This window comes from Tachysurus fulvidraco, chromosome 26 (genome assembly GCF_022655615.1).
Source record: "Tachysurus fulvidraco isolate hzauxx_2018 chromosome 26, HZAU_PFXX_2.0, whole genome shotgun sequence".
In the NCBI taxonomy this organism is placed as follows: Eukaryota; Metazoa; Chordata; class Actinopteri; order Siluriformes; family Bagridae; genus Tachysurus; species Tachysurus fulvidraco.
Window position 1 is genome coordinate 5,381,474 of NC_062543.1, and position 17,450 is coordinate 5,398,923.

At 39.6% G+C, this 17,450-nt stretch overlaps 1 protein-coding gene across 3 annotated transcripts; it reads right to left on the reverse strand.

Moving 5' to 3' along the window:
* Nucleotides 1-3,082: 3,082 nt before the first annotated feature.
* Nucleotides 3,083-16,388, reverse strand: poldip2 (polymerase (DNA-directed), delta interacting protein 2). Of its 3 annotated transcripts, none has more exons than XM_027132921.2 (11): nt 16,168-16,379; nt 14,771-14,852; nt 14,130-14,227; nt 13,526-13,625; nt 13,305-13,380; nt 12,529-12,636; nt 10,396-10,532; nt 10,074-10,100; nt 9,815-9,940; nt 8,572-8,651; nt 3,083-5,189 (listed from the first exon to the last, which is right to left on the reverse strand). In XM_027132921.2, the coding sequence occupies exons 1-11, from the start codon at nt 16,347-16,349 to the stop codon at nt 5,075-5,077; spliced, it is 1,131 nt and encodes a 376-aa protein (XP_026988722.1). In that variant the 5' UTR covers nt 16,350-16,379; the 3' UTR covers nt 3,083-5,074. The 3 variants fall into 3 exon arrangements, with proteins under 3 accessions (XP_026988722.1, XP_026988720.1, XP_026988721.1); XM_027132919.2 differs by lacking the exon at nt 3,083-5,189 and adding an exon at nt 5,427-7,024; XM_027132920.2 differs by lacking the exon at nt 3,083-5,189 and adding an exon at nt 5,428-7,024 and having other exon boundaries at nt 14,771-14,846; nt 16,168-16,388.
* Nucleotides 16,389-17,450: the final 1,062 nt, after the last annotated feature.

Consider the following 17,450-nt stretch of genomic DNA (forward strand, 5'->3'; position numbering starts at 1 on the left):
CAATTAATTCCATGAAACAAGCAAGTTCATAACAGTCTTTCGTAAAAGAATCGATTCGGGCTCCTCATTCAAAATAGTGTTTTATAAGAAAGAACCGATTCACTCTACTAACTAGTCGTTTCAGAAGAGTCGCTCAGTGTACTCACTTAAAAGAGTTGTTGTAAAAGGGTCGAATCGACGTACTCACTTAAAAGTCATGTAAAATGAATCGATTCGCCGTACTCGCTTTAAAAATCAACGTTTCTCCTCCGAATTGTTGAAATCTGGTAGTTCAGCAGAGGTTGTATTAAACGAGTATTCCTTTCATTTATTTAATTTAATTTGCTTCCTTTAATTGCTTCACAAGAGAAGAACACAGCAGCAAAATCCCGATGGAAAGATGAGTCGAAATGTTATTCGGTTCAGTGAATCAATTAATTCCATGAAGACGTCTTGAGTCAGACTTGTAGCAGATGACAGCTCAGAGATCCTGATATGCAACGTGATATAACACCAGAGCTCCGAGGTAAACACACCGTCCCCCCTTTAGCAACTTTTACTTCCAAAAAATATTCTCGACGGAATAAAACACGACTTTCTCCGTCTGTTGGCTTCCCTGAACTAAAAACGAGTAGTTGCTCGAGCTGTCTGTGCTGTTTACATGTGATACACGGTTAACGGCGAGAGCGCGCGCAGCTGGTGTTCTGTGTCTCGCGCTTTCTCGGTAACTCTCTCCCTGTCAACATGAACCATCATCTCATTTAACCCCTCACACCGAGCTGCAAGATCCCCACCCAAAAAGTATTTAGAGCTGCAAACTGTCTGACTGTGTGCATGCATAATAATCATCATATATATATTATGCTTAATATACATATTATATTAAACGTAATGCATACATTCTGGCATGATTAAAAATAAATGTGATTTTAACATCGGATCATTTATGTGATTCTTCGAATTGATTCATTTATTTTTTTATGGCTCTTACACATTTTTTTTCCCATTTATTTATTTCTTTGTTTGTTTGTTCATTTATTTATTAATTTGTTTATGATGTATTAATTTTCACGTGTTTTATTCATAATTACTTTTTTCATTTGATTTTTGCACCTGATTCTCTCTCTCTCTCTCTCTCTCTCTCACACACACACACACACACACACACACACACACACACACACACACACACACATACACAAATACACACACAATCATACATACACATACATAAACACATACATACATACATACATACATACATACATACATACATACATCCACACACACAAATACATACATAAATACACACACAATCATACATACACACACATAATATATACACACATACACGAATCAGCAATGACGTGAGGGAGTGTAAGCTCATCTACACTCTGAACTTTGAAACCTGTATCAAGTTTACGTGACTATTTTGGCATCCGCCATTTCTAATTTCAGCTGCTTTCACCTCTTCCAGCCCAGCTGATGAATAACCTTTCTCCAAAACAGCCTGCATCTCTGGCAACTTTGTATACTATCCTTCATTTATACGACATCTACTATATTCAAACCCTAAATTCTTGGTGTCAGGCCTGGGCAGCATTACAGCTCTGCAAACAGCTCCATGAGTTCCAAGCTGCCATGAAAACCACTGAATAGAATTAAGCGTGTGATGGACGTTTGCTATCAACTGGGTGTGTTCATTTGTTGGTGTAAGCCTTGTGAACTTTGCACCTCGTATTCATGAACAATAAAGAGACTTTCCCCAAGTCAAAACAGCACAGAAAGTAATACATGTAAACAAAATCGTCTGAAAATCCAGAGAATTGGTGAAAATACTTTCTAGGTCAAATATACATCACTCTCATCACCGTCCTAATCCGGGTGCTGGTGTAAATGGTTTTAAAGCTGATTTAATGAAGTGGTTCTTTTTGATTCTCTTAAAAATGTACAAAAGCAGCCAAGACAAGAAGTTTAACGTTTGAACGTCTTTTCTATTTAGCAGAAGGTATACAGAGGAGGTCTTATGGCAAAAACGTGTAGTGTGTCTCCACCTGTTGACCAGCCGTGTACCCATTTAACCCAGATTAATGTGCAGGATCCGGAGGCATGTGTGTACTCGTGTGTAGCGGTGTCCGATGGGTTCGGGTCTAAAAGTTTCACCTGTACCTCGGACATGGGTCGGGTCTAATAATAGCGGCATCGGGTCTCGGGTAATTTAAAATGAATGTGTTTTTACCGAACGGACCCGAGAAGACCCGAACTACTGTATCTCGTGTGTGTGCATCGACTCGAGTCCTTTTCCAACCTCTCCTCTGTTTGCCAAGACCGCTTGCGACACGTGGCTGGTGACGTGTTGCTGGCGGTATAAGCTCATTTGCGTTGAAACAGACCTGTCAATCAATTTGGAATCCACTCGGTTACTTTAGAGTAGAGTTCGGGTCCAGTCGGGTTAAAAAAAAATGCCCTCGGGTCTAATTTTTTCGGGTTTGTCTCGGGTCGGGTCTTTCTTAAAAAAATTAATTAATAAAAAAAATTCAATTAAAAAAAAATGCACGTCGGGTTCGGGTAAAAAGTGATCCGGGTCACTTCGAGTCGGGTACATTTCTTTAGACCCGAGAAGACCAATACTCGTGTGTGTTGGTCAGAATTAATCTCTGTCCGTCTGTCGGTGAGAAACCAGCGGGTAAAACAGTAAAACTTCTCTTGTATCTGCCACGAGTTTTTTTTTTTTTTTTTTTTGCACAATTTATACAACTGAGCACTTAAGAGATAAGGGCCTTGTTTAAGGGCCCAGCAGTGGCAGCTTGGTGGTCGTGGGGTTTGAACTCACAACCTTCCAAATCAGCTGGTCAGCTCTTTACAACACTGAGCTTTCACTACACACCTTATAGTTTTTGTGAAGCTGGTGAACCTGAAAAACCATCAAACCTGAGACACTGAAGCTGTGAGGCAGCAAATCTACCTGTAAGACAGAATCTTAGTGTGTTAGTCTTACAAAACAGTCTTTGATGGTTTTACTCAATTATTTTGCTTTCTGTTCGTTTCTGAAGTGATACGATACGTATAAACATTTACAGTGAAGTAAAAAAAAGAGTCAAGCTTTTTCTCTGTTGTTAACCTGATCTTTATTTTTATTAAACAAATTTTTTATTAACTTCCATCCTTCATAAAAGAACAAAACTAAACAGACGTCAGATTTTAGCTTGAATTTAGTTTCCATCATTGTTAAGAAGTACTCAGAAAAATGCATAGGTGAGATTTTTCCCTTATGCAAGAATAACTGCAGCTTTATTACAAACATATCTTTAAGATATCAAACATAACATCTTACACACTGCCCGCAAACACAAATACGCAGCTCAGACCTCGTCCGCTCACATTTTTGGGGAAGACAGAAATTCAAGAAAGAATATCACAAACACACAACAGGAGAAATTCTCTAATATCCCAGTGAGGGAGCAGTGATCTAAAGTCTGCTCAGAATTGCCCTGAATAACAATAACTAACACCACACTGGGGAATGTAAACATTTAGATTTCATCATTAGACATTTCTCTCACCTTTCGTTCATTGGCCAAAAGATTTTAAAGGAAAACACCTTTCTCTGATGTGCTGAATGATTTTTCGACTAATTTATTGCTCGGTGTGAAATTGTTGTTTTTGTGAGAGATCCCATTGTGTGACGTCCTTGTTTTAGATATCGTAGTTACGACAGCGTTTAACCGGAGGGACAAAAAAATAAAAAATAACAAACGAAGAGATAACAGTCTGGGGTTTATTTTTGCTTCCTTATATGCAAATGATGGTTGGGTGGATTTTTCCTTTAAAAGGCTCTCACCTCATTCCTCACACACACACACACACACAAAAACACCATGTTTGGCATATCAGCTTATTTCTATTACACAATTGTGCAGAAACTTAGATTTGAGCAGGAAAAAAACCCAACTAGTCATCACTTACACTAAATACCTAAATCCAAAACTATCCAAGCTAAACTAAACCATCTGTAAGTCCAGGCTTTATTTAAAACATGCTTGCTCAGGGCTGCAAACAATGCTGGTTTCAAGAAAACAACAACAACAACAACAATAGAAATAAGTGATAATCATACAGCCATTCTAGCTCACAGCAGTGGATGTCAAATCACTCAAGCATCTAGCCCACTAGAACACGGAGCCTCAGCGCTCAGCAACAGAGCGAGTGCTTTAATGCCGGATCATCTGATCTTTACTCTGACTTTCCATTAACACCTTCTCATTCATCAGGCACTTAAACAGGAAAAAAGTACACACTCTAGACTCTTGGTGTCAATGGAGATGCGTTTCTTGTGCGTTCAGAGCTGATTAGTCGAATTAGGTCCGTTAGAGTGGGGAAAAAAATACCAAAATTCACAGAACAGCGGGTTCTCCTTACCATAGCAACTTACAATACAGTGGATGTACTGTACTTCTAATTCAACACGATCATACTGTATGATGGCACAAATCATGACTGATCCCTCAGCATCAACTACCAAACCTTTTGTCTCATACCCGATTCACAACTTCTGAAGACACTCGTGTCCCTTTTCTACACAAGCTCCATGTGTTCTCTCCAAGAGTACAAATCTCAGAGACTGACAAATTGTTGGAAATTAAGCCTACAGGGAGACGGGTGTGATGGAGGAGGACAAGGAGAAGAAATACATACGATACACTACAGTGAAACACTAGAATCAGTACGGTAAACTGGAGAAGTCAAATAAAAGCTGCAGGATTACAAGGGATTGAGCTGAAATGATGTATGAAAAAAAGAAAATGCAATTGATGCACTTTTCATTTAACGATCATCAAAAGCCTGGGACTGAAGAAGTTAGAATCTGTGCATGGGAGATCTAGTTCTCACTTGTTATTATAGAACATCTACAGAGTACAGTGATGGATACAGTATTAAACAGGTGACGGTGTAAAACCATCACTCAACAGATGTCCAGTTGGCATGAAGGATTCCGAGTGTTAGACGATCCTTGGTTCGTAATCCGAGATCAGGTTTTATCCTCCGAGTTGGGATGTAAATGCTAGATAGTGGGAAGGTGGTTCGTTCAGACGGTCTACCAGTTGTATCCAGCAGGTGGAGACTTTTCATCTTTGTTGCTCTCCAAGGAGAACGGAGGGATGCGCACGTCAAAGTGAGAGCCGTCGGTCCGTTCGATCCGGAACGTGCCCCTGTGTGAACAATAAGGACACACACACACACTTTTGTTTTTGCATTAAATAAATAGGGTCCAACATGAATCTATGGACTCAGAGACATGAGGTATAAAAGTACAGGAAGAACAAAAAAAAACGACAACAAAAAAACGTATTTTTAAGTAACAATTGTTTACTTATTTTTACCTGAGTAAAAGGATGGAGTGAAGTCCTTATAAGGTGTATATGTGTGTGTGTATATATATATATATATATATATATATGGATTTGTGTGGATTTGTGCTCGGAAATACACAGTACGCAACTTCACTTTAGTCGTACAAATTCCCCATTTTATTAGTTTCATAAATGAAAATTAAGGAGGTTACATTGAGGGTTGAGTTCAAAGCTTGTGACTCTACAGAGTACTTTAGTAAAGAATTTCGAACTGACCTTCCTTTAACAATGAATCCTAAATCAAATCAGTGATGAAATTTTAAAAACCTTTGGCTATATGCAAAACAGAATTTGCACATTTTGTTTGCTGCACTTTCACAATCTGTAGTAACATGTTTTTAGCTCCGCCCCAAGTGCTCTGTAGCCATGCGCCTGGCCACGCCCCCGAAACGTAACCGTCAATTGATTAAACATGCAAAACAGTCGCAATCAACCAGAACACTGCATACCTGTAAATCATGTAGAAAAGGACGACTGTGTTAAAATGGGAATAAACTTCTTTCTTTGTAGTTGGACAGAATTGGAATAAACAGATATCCTCTGCACAAATAATTCAATAATTACCTTAAAAATAAAATGTATTAAATGACTCAGTTAACGGGTGAATGAAACACATGGATACCCGTTTAAACACTTTTCCTCCTAATAATGCTTCACATAACCTGAGGGTGTGACAAATTAAAACTATTAAGATCAATTAAAAGGAAATTGTGTATTAGATTCGCAAACACGTGCAAGGTTTAAAGTTAAAACTTTTCCGCATTCCGCATTGCAAAACATTCCGAAATTGTGTATTAGATTCCGCATAAAGTTAAAAATTTTCCGCAGACTTGACGATGATGATGATGATGGTCCAGTTGATACGAACATGATTTTTTTTAGTTGTTTTAGGTCACATTCAAACCCACTCAGGAGCATAGAACCAGATCTTAAATCTATCCTTTTAAAAATCCATTAAATTAAAAACATATAAGACAAATAAATTTACTACGGTGGATTTTCCTGTTCTCTTTATATGCTGACTTTCTGAGCTGCAAATACTTTAGAAGGCTTTTCTAAGTCCTTTTAAGCAGGAAATCCACGTTAACTGATAAAAACTGAAAAAGAGCCCGGATGAGCATTTCATTTAAAAAGCTATGAATGGTGTCTTCCTGGGTTGTTTTTCACACCTACATGTACGAGAGCTACAGCGAGGTGGGAAGAGCGAAGGCTGAGTGCTGCAGCAACCCTAATCTTCACAAAAGATGGATATAAATCAAAATATTTAGAAGTTTATCTAACCTTTATCATTTCGTTGCACTTTTTCTTTCAAGTTATTGTCATTATTATTATTATTATTAATGCATGGATTAGTGCACACAGAGGCAACATGAGGCTGAAGTTACAGCACAGTTAAAATAGTGGGGTGGGGGACGTGTTGCTGACGATGCAGGACAGGAGGACAGGCTGAGCTTGGCAGCGGTTGGGACGGGAACACCGGGGCAAGGCTCTGGGCTTGGAGCTCTTAAGCCAGTGAGGAGAAAGGGCCTGGGAGGAAGCCGGTGGGCATATCGTCCTTCTTGCTTTCGAGAGAGAAGGGAGGGATGCGCACATCGAAAAATGTGCCGTTGGGCCTCTCGAACCGGTAGGAGCCCCTAGATGGGGCAGAGACACAAGAGGACGCAACGTGAGAGACTCAGCGCCTCTGCCCTCAGCAGCTCGGCTCAGTTCTAAGTGTGAGCAACAGATACACCTTCGCTAGCAAACTCTGACCTCAGACTTACACAGTAGTCAGGAATATACTAACCTCCGACTACACGTGGTGTTTAAACTATGTAAAGCATGCAACCAGTCAAGAGAGAACTTCACACCTAATACATGTCCAAACTCATCCTGTCACTGACACACACACACCATACAGAGCAGGAAAGGTTCAGCAAAAGCAGAAGTGTGATGATTTCAAATGTGACGTTTAATGTGGGTGAAAATGACAGCAGAAGGAAAGCCCACACTTTTCTCAGACCTCCTCTGCACATCAAGCATCAGTAACTGAAATCAAAGCTGAATGACTCAGAATCAGAATCTGTTCATAACATTAACTTACTTCTGTAAAACTTAAAGCACCCATTTGGGGGCCGGCAATAAACACGCTAACTCTGAAACTGGTCAGTAAGCAACGACAAAAATATTATTTGCTAGCACAAAGATTACAATTTATGCTAACTAAAAAAGGCCTTTTTTTAAAGGGATAAATCACTCATAAAGATAAGGTTATGATCTTGTAAATAAAAGAAATGAATGTATGCCTGTGCCAGAAATATTTTCTCTTGATAAACGTGCGAGCACCTCCCCCACAAACACACACACCCACAAAACCCACCCACACACTGTTTAGAAAAAGTATTTGTAACAGTCTAGAGGTGTGAGACGACGTTTTAAAAGGAAAGAAACAAAATATAAAATGTCTTTTTAAAAAAAATAAATGAATAAAATAAATTATCAAATAAACAAATGTTCATAAATGCTGGAAATTTACTTGGACTTGAGATACAAGGGAGAAATACATTTCAGTTCAGAAAAGTTAGAATAAAGTTCGCTTGCGATTTTGCAGAAATATATAAGTATTTTTAAGGCTTTTGCACCCTAAATGATTCAGCTAAATATATCCATCATCATTTTTAAGACTTCCAGCTGCTCTGACAATCAGTCCATGCTTGTCCCAATGCACGAGGCAATTTTTTTAATCAGTGAAGTATAGTAATAATGTGCTTACATACAGTATGATTAAAAAAAAAAGCAGTGTTGCAGCAATACTGAAGCTCTCTGAGAACGGACCAGAGACACTACAGTGTGGAGTGGAAGTGACGTGTTCGTGGAGTGGAGCAGGTCAGAACTATCGTCTGATTGGTTACAGACACACAGACAGAAGCACTGGGAGGAAGAAACCCTGATAAAATGTGCACAGGTACAGAGCAGCAGTGATAAAGAAGTGATAAAACTCCACTGCTAAGGCTGGAACACGATGACGCTATCCACAATCTGGATCTGTTTACTGCTCCAAAATATCTGTATCTTTATTTGAATTTCAGCCTTTAGTGGGTTACAGCTAATCGAACTAAATTAACGTATTAGCCTATTGCCCAGAGACACACAAAAAATACTTAGAAATGGTAAAATACATGACTTAACATGGAACACTCACCACATGTGTCCGCTGGGGGCCTGTAGTGAGACATGACTGCTGTACTGGAACGCTGGCTGCTCTTTGGACAATACAGGCTCCTATCTCACACACACACACACACACACACACACACTTACTTTGATTCATGTATCCTTTGCAGCAGAACAAACACACACAAATCAGTTTCTAACATCAATGACAGAATACAAACATAACACCACAAAGTGTACAAACACACACATCTGTAATGGCGGGCCTGTACGTTATCACCCGAGAAAAATGAAGTTAAATCAGCCGACACGGAGTCTACAATTCTCGGAGTGTGTGTTAGATAACAACCTAGCAGCTCAGTGAGAGCGTAGCTGTGTGTCATCCTGCCAGGAAAACAGTTACTGGGTAAAAGTTGAAGAACAGAATGATCATTTTGAGGGCTTCTGCGAGACACACGGTCTTTATACCACACGGTTTAGTGTTAACCCCAGACAACACAATTACTAATTTCCTGAAGAGCCGTTATTTGTAACACAACATTAAGTCATTTTAGGTCAATTATAGATGGTTGGTGGTTTCGAAAAAAAAAACAAAAACACTAACACCAATAGCTTTCTGAAGCATTTTTGTAACCTTGTGGCAAATGATATCAGTATAATAGTCTGCCATAACCACAACTTACAAAACTTACACTCTCACCTCACTTTGAATCTTCTCTTCCTGTGAAAATTAGCGGTCAACCCAAGATGCAAGCATTTGAGAATAAACTGCAACCCTGCACTTACACACACTGTTAAAGTGATGATGACATGTTTATTTCTTTATTGCAGTGATTGCACACAACTTTCTACGCTATTCGTCTGCCACGTGATCCCTGAAGCAACAGGTCACCTCTTTTCTGGACTTTGCTCTACACAAGGCTTCTTTTTCCTGTATTACATAGTGATGAATATATAGTTATACCTTTCTGTACATCCCCCCCTCCCTAATTTTAATCTTGGCAATTTCCTACCCGTTATTTAGCTCGGCCGTGACGACAGCTATCAGGGTGAAGGCTAATATGTGCTTTTTTTTTTTTTTTAGACATTTCAAGCCAGCCAATCACATCTTTAACTGCTGCTCATGCTACATAACTCACTCAGAGGAAAGCACGATCTGCCCTTTTCAGAACTCGTTATCTCACAGAGGCTGGTGAATGGCTAGAATACCTGTGATTGACAGGTGAGAGATTATGACCTCCCTGTGATGTTTTCGCATTTCAGATACTCACACGGCCCACCACTCCTCTGCCTCTGACCGTTTCCAGCGTTCCAGACAGGCTGAAGATCCTCCAGTGTCGTTCTCTCAGCTGCACGACCTCGTTGCCCATGTTCTCTAGACGAATGCAGTAACGCCACTGGTTCGCGGGTTAAAGAAAAAAAAAAACACAACAAAGAAATAACCACGACTGCAAAACATAAGTACTAAGCTCTTGATAGATTGGAGAATTCAGTAGATAAAGTTTGAGGACATCTCAGCCTTTGACTCACCCAGTAAACATGTGAATTCTGTGCTTCCTGTCGGATTCCAAAAAAATGAGAGAGAAAATTTAGTTAAAAGCAAGAAGAAAAAAATAAGTCAAACTTTCACTCATAAGCATGAACTGATCTCAATAAAAAAAGACCATTCTGATGAAAATGCTTTGGCCCATTTCCTTAAAATTCACAGTAGTTAGTCCTTGCACCCCTCACACGGCTCTCACCGTCTGAGACAAATGATCCACGAGCCAAGTAAACTATGACCGCTGAACTACATACCTCCTAATGAACTTCATACATTTTGAACATATACTGGAAGTGTACACAGTCTTACCCTCATGCCCATGTAGAAAGGGATGACGGTCACCCGGATATTCTCTGTAGTCTCTCTGTGGACATCAGACAGCTCTAGCCACGGATGGTTCTTCTCCTGCCATGCACGCAGTGTGTCTCTTGCTACAAATGGAGGCGCTGACAGAACCAAAACACAAAATAGCATTTGGCTCATTGATACACATTTAACCAAATGTTAGTCATGATGTATTAACAATATAACAATCATGGGTGTCGGAACCATTATATGTGGGTGGGACAGGATCCGATACCATTGGTTTTTAAGACCAATACTATAACTCTTCTCTGCTCAACCCCCCGGCTCCACCTTCTTCATCCTCCCTGACTGCAGAAGACTTTGCTTCTTTCTACCAGGAGAAGATTGAGGAAATCTGCCGGACCTTCACTTCAGCCCAGACTGCACAGTATGCATTCCCCTACACCTTCGTTGTCACATTTCAGCAGAAGAGATTTTACAACTCATCCAGTCCTGCAATCCTACCACCTGCCCATTGGATCCGATCCCTACCACTATGCTCCAGACCATCTCACAAGACCTCTTGCCCTTCATTTCCACTATTGTCAATAGATCCACAGCATCTGGTCAGGTACCAACTACTTTCAAGAGAGCAAGGGTTATTCCCATCCTAAAAAAACCTGCTCTGGATCCATCAGACATCAGTAACTACAGACCGGTATCACTTCTCTCATTTCTTTCAAAAATTCTTGAACACATTGTCTATAATAAACTGTCTGTCTATCTCTCACAGAACAACCTCCAAGATCCCAACCTGGCTTTAAAACAGCTCACTCTACAGAGACAGCCATTTTGGATGTCTCTGAAGCTACATACTGCTAGATCAGCCAAACTGTCATCAGTCCTTATCCTCCTTGACCTTTCAGCAGCGTTTGATACGGTCAACCACAAGACTCTCTTATCCACCCTCAAGAGTCTTGGGATTTGCGGATCAGCATGGGAATGGTTTGCCTCCTACCTGGAAGGACGCTCATGTCAGGTAACATGGAGGGGAGTGACATCTGCTCCACGCAGACTCTCCACTGGTGTTCCACAGGGCTCAGAACTTGGTCCGCTTCTTTTCTCCCTGTATACTCACTCTCTTGGGGAAGTTATTTCATCACATGGGTTCTCTTACCACTGCTATGCTGATGATACACAACTTATCTTCTCTTTCCCGCCCTCAGATGCCACAGCTTCTGACCGGATCTCAGCATGTCTGGCAGAAATTTCATCATGGATGACTGCTCATCAGTTAAAGCTCAATCCTAGCAAAACTGAACTGCTGTTCATCCCAGGTGATTCATCCCCAGGTCATGATCTTGCTATATCCTTGCACAACGATCTGATCTCCCCTTCAGCCACAGCTCGGGGTAACCATGGGGGTAACCATGGACAATCAACTGTCCTTTTCCTCTCATGTTGTTAATGTGACTCGCTCATGTCGGTTTCTTCTCTACAACATTAGAAGGATTTGGCCATTTTTGTCCACACAGACCGCTCAGGTACTTGTTCAGTCTCTTGTCATTTCTAGACTGGATTACTGCAATGCACTGCTGGCAGGTCTACCTATGAACCCAATCCGTCCTCTGCAAATGATCCAAAATGCAGCTGCCCGGCTTGTTTTCAACCTGCCAAAGTTCTCGCATACCACCCCGCTGCTGCGATCCCTCCACTGGCTTCCGGTAGCTGCACACATCAGATTCAAAACACTGACACTGGCCTACAAAGCCAAAACTGGACCAGCTCCCTCTTACCTCAAAGCCCTCATCATTCCTCGCACTTGTTGGTCGGGGTTGCTCAAGGGCAACTCAGTCGTGGTATTGCTGGGCCGAGACTCAAACCCACAACCTTAGGGGTAGGAGTCAAACTCTCTAACCATTAGGCCACAACATCCCCTTTATTATGATAACAATCTTAATGAAGTACATCAACAAAATCTCATTAAACAGCACAGTAACTTGCTGTAAACATATGCAGATTTAGTAAATGTCAAAAATGACTGTCTTCCTAGAAAATGACTTAAAAAATCTTATTTAGAGTTCAAAGGGCTGTCAGGGTCATAAATGCTAAAATCCTGAAACAGCCAATTTAAATTGTAATGCCATGTTTTTATACCTTTAGCTGGGTTGAACATGAGGAACCTCTCAAACAGCTCGTGCTGAATTGGCACCTGATCTGTAGAATTATATGGCAGAATATCTTCATGGCTCACGTAGTCTAAACCTAAACACAAGGAATACAACACAACAGGCTGTGATTAGACAACACACGACGTACTACACACCGTCTACACATACACCAGTGTAATTCTCTGATCTGATCAGTCAGAAGGTGGTCAATCGTTATCTTTTATAATCAGCAGCTCTGACTGTAATTCATATGGTAATATTCTCATTTGAATATATGATTGTTTCCATAGTAACAAGTCATACGGTGTCTTGTATGGGGGTTGCGCCACATGAGCTACAAGACAAATAATAAATACGTTCGGACACAAACAGATACAAGAGAAATGTCTAAGGATGCTGTGTGGAAACGATTATTTTATATTTATGGAAGGATTCACTTGCCGGTGCTTCGTGGCAGTTTTCCAACATGTGAAAGTCTTCAGGACAGAAAAATATGAGCTTTTGGGTTTCTTGTTAACATGACAAGCTCTAACTGAGGGAAGGACTGTTTACAGCTGCTGATAGTTAAGTGATAGCATTAAACGTTACTGTAAAACCTACTCGGAGGAATGCGGTTAGTGGAAAATAAATGGAAAGTAAACCTCGGGGTGGTAACAGTAGCTCCGCCTCGGTTTTACTCTGTACATAATATATGTTTGACCAAGGAAACCAGCTGTAATCAAGTGCTTTATCAGGCTGTACAAGGACTGGTGATATGCTCACCTGGAATAGCATACAGAGCCCTGCTGTCGTCATGATTGGCTAGAAATGTGACGGCTTCTGTCTGCGATCTCTGCGACTGTCAACAGAGAGCAGAAAGGTTTTTGTCTGGAAGTGAAACCGTCCCCAGAACATCCCTGAACGTGTATGACCCAGACCATAAACTGCAGACTGTACAGACTGTGAATATAAGGTATTGTATAGTGTTTAATGCATGTACTTACTATGTGTGGACAGTCTCTGGTGTCAATGAGGACCTGATAGTATGTGTGTGTTTTTCCCTTCACCTCCTTTGACCCGTGTGCTCCTGGAGTCTCTGGCTTACTGTGGGAAAACAAGACTTAGTGATAATATCTGATACACGGTGTACAACAGTGAAAATGAGATATTTCTTTTTAAAACCAGATTCAGATTTAGGCTTCAACGAATTTACACGTCTTTAGAAGTAAAAAAATATCTTAAATATTGTCAGATTTACGTGATGTTTTTATTTTTAAGATCACAATGGAAAAAATATAATTAACAAATTTCTAGACATTTGTACGCATTTTACGCTTTACATTTTCTTATTCAATTAGCGGTTTATTATGATTTTTTCCTAGAAATAATTGCCGACAAAACACGACTATTTTAAGCTTAAAATTATTAAGGCTATTTCCTCTCCATAAGGTGGAATTTCTGTGGTGATTCTGAAGCGCTTTGCTGTGAGAGATTAAAGGGAGATTTATACTGGTGGATAACTTTCCATACAAATACACAAGGAGCCGCAATCAGGAGACGTTCTCCTGGGAGTACCAGGGGTTTGGGATGAGTAAAAATGCTGATTACCTCTCAGATGCTGGAGGGCTGACGTCACGATCGTAAAGTCGAGCATGCCAGGGGAAAAGGACGATGCCTCTGTAGCCAAACACACTGTGCAGGAACAACTAACACACACACATATGCACCTTATATCAAAACTAAGGCTGCAACTAAAATGATTATAAAAAGCAGTTAATCTATCAGTAATTTCAATATTTTAAGAATCCATTAAATATCAAAAAGATTTCTTTTAAAAGATTTCTGTCCAGCATTTCAATTAAATAGTTACTACAGAATACTATTAAATAAAATATTTATTCTTACTTATGTCATACTAACTGAAACCCTCGGATGCTAAATTCATTTTGCTTGCTGTGCTTGTGCAAAGGGAATCATTTACCACGTGTGGAATCGACTCCCAAAGTTTTGAGGTTGACTCTTAGTTTACATTTCTAGGATTCAGATAATCGACTCCTTTTTGGAGTTTTGACCTTTTTATGCATTATGTATTAAACAACATTCAATGTACGTTAAGAAAATAAAACTGTAGCATATATTAGCTACTTGACCCAAAGGATGTGATGATACCTTACCCTGTGTGTGTGTGTGTGTGTGTGTGTGTGTGTGTGTGTGTGTGTGTGTGTGTGTGTGTGTATTTAAACACTTACCTGTCCTGTTTCGTATTTGCCATGCTGCTTTGGGGCTTCAAACACTCCCACTGTCTCTAGCACCTTCCCTTCTGCCCTGTTACTGACCAAAATGTACAAGAAACACACAAAACAAAGACAGGTTAGCAAATGTTCATGATAGGCACAGAGGTCATCGTTATACAGACAAGTACAATCCACAGAATATGTCTCAAACACAAACAAAAGGAAAGGCATAAATATGGGGCATAACAACATATGCACAAGCTGACAATATCACCTCAGGACCATGACAAAACACCCTGCAGTGTCATAACAATAATCTGAATCAGAACAACACACCGGTCGTAATATCAGGATTAAAGATAATCTGTGGGTTCATGCTCCAACAATATTATTAACAGACATTTGTTTTTGCTCTCTAAGAACTAATACAAATCAAATCTCAAAATGTCTTGTCAACTGACCGGGCAAATTTTCTTTTAAAAACAAATCCAATCAAATTTGTGTAGAAAACGAAAGGTAAAAAAAAGAGGACATGTTTTCCCCAAAAGATTTTCCATGTATTGTCAACCTTATTCGATGTCTTTAAGGAGAAATATGCTGATTTGGACGTACATTAAGGTGTTTTGTGAGGGTGACAACACCTACTGCTGAAGCTCTAGTCAAATACAACTGGATTTACATGAATTGTTTTGGGTTGATCAATTGAAATATTTAAATGGGTAACTAAAAAATCACTGTAACTGTAAAGATCCTCAATGAATCAGTATAATAATCTAATAATCTTCCCTGGAGAAGATTATTCCCTCGATATTACTTTACATCCAAAGATGAATTTCTACAATAAAGTATAAATTATATGATTAAGTTAAACAAAGACAGGACTTCTCTCTCACTCACTAACTCACTCACTAACTCACTCACTCACTCTTTCTCTCTCTCTCTCACTCACGCACAATATCTACAGTTATTATATACTATATTATATTATATATTTGGCTTTTGCCATACTCCATGCAATCTATCTTAGCATGACAAACGTATTAAACACCATCGGATTTTATGTTTAACATAACGGCTAGCTGACCTTAGCTGTCGCATTTAACTACACGGTTACACAACCATGCACGACTAGCTTAGCTTAGCTTAGCTTAGCATAGCAGCTGTGCTAGCTTAGCATCGCCACATGTCCAATAACAACATTCTCTGTATTTTACCAACTAGCTAGAGTTACAAATCAAGCTGGAAGTATTTGTCCACTGAAGAGTGTTTAGAAATATATATTTTATCAGATATTTATCTAGGTGTATAACAGTGTCACAGAACTATATCCATAGCTGTACTTTAGTACGGTAGGTGGTTAGCTTGGTTAAAGCCGACTAGCATACTAAGCTAAAGACGGAGCAACTTCTTACCGGGACGACATGCATCGTTTCTGCTGTACATTCAGGACACCACATGACGAACACTGCAGTCGGCGTCTATTTACTTCGTGTCTGCTGTTGAGCTCCACACCAAGTGACCGCAGTGTGTTTTTATTACCAAACTTATGAACAGTAGACAAGATTCGCCAGCTTCGTAATACACACGCCGCCATCTTTGTTTAGGATCCAGAGACGCTTACAACTCAACTCGAATTCTGATCTGAGATCAGGGCCAGAAGGCGAATTCTATATACACTGCTGTAAAGCGGTGAGTAATAATCTGATCTCAGGTCAGCCTGAAGCAGCATCTGTAAAAGCAGAGTGACGTATGTGTATATGTGTCTATGTATCTACTTCATACTTTATTAAAAAATAATTCCACCAAATATAAATTATAACACCGAATATAATAAAGAATAGCTGTTATTGAGTATATTGTACAATGTTTAATGTAAGAAAATCAGTAGACCATTTGAAAATAGTTGAAAATATTTATAGCTTTATTATGGCTTGGTTTACTTATTTAATTTATAAGGATCAGCTGTGGGTTTTTTTCTATTCACGTAATGAGACTGTAATGTGAACATAAAATCGTATATTGGGATGTGGTAGCTCAGTGGTTAAGGTGTTTACTGATCGGAAGGTCATTGGTTTGAATCCCAGGTCCACTACGCACCCGCTGCTGGGCCCCTGAGCAAGGCCCTTAACCCTCAATTGCTCAGATTTATAAACTGAAATAAAAATGTAAGTCACTTTAGATAAGAGTGTCTGGTAAATGTATATTGGAGGGGAATGTGCTCTTTTTGTTTAAAAAAAATTTGGACAAAAATAATAAACCTGTAGGCCTTTGTCATGCATCTCTGTTCGGGGATCTGTGCTGCTTCAACCTGGTTTTAAGTATTATTTTCTTGTCCAGCTTGTAGAACAATAAGCACATATCCATCAGATATACCCAAGATTAAAGGATGTAGTCTTTGCATCTGGAACACACACACAGTCAAATTCACACAAAGGTATGTCCGAGTAAGACTGTAGATTTGACACCCGGATTAGGGGATTTTATTTTATTTTATTTGAAGATTATTTCACTCTGGAGATTATTATGATACACAGTGATCAGTGTCCAGTAGATCGTGTAACCTGTGAGGTCTGTAGTCATATCTCCTCTGTAATAACCACAACTTTAATAAACCATCCAGATCCTTAAATCCACATGTAGCCTAAGCTGCTGATAAGATGATAAGGACATAGTAATTATTTTTAACATATATGTT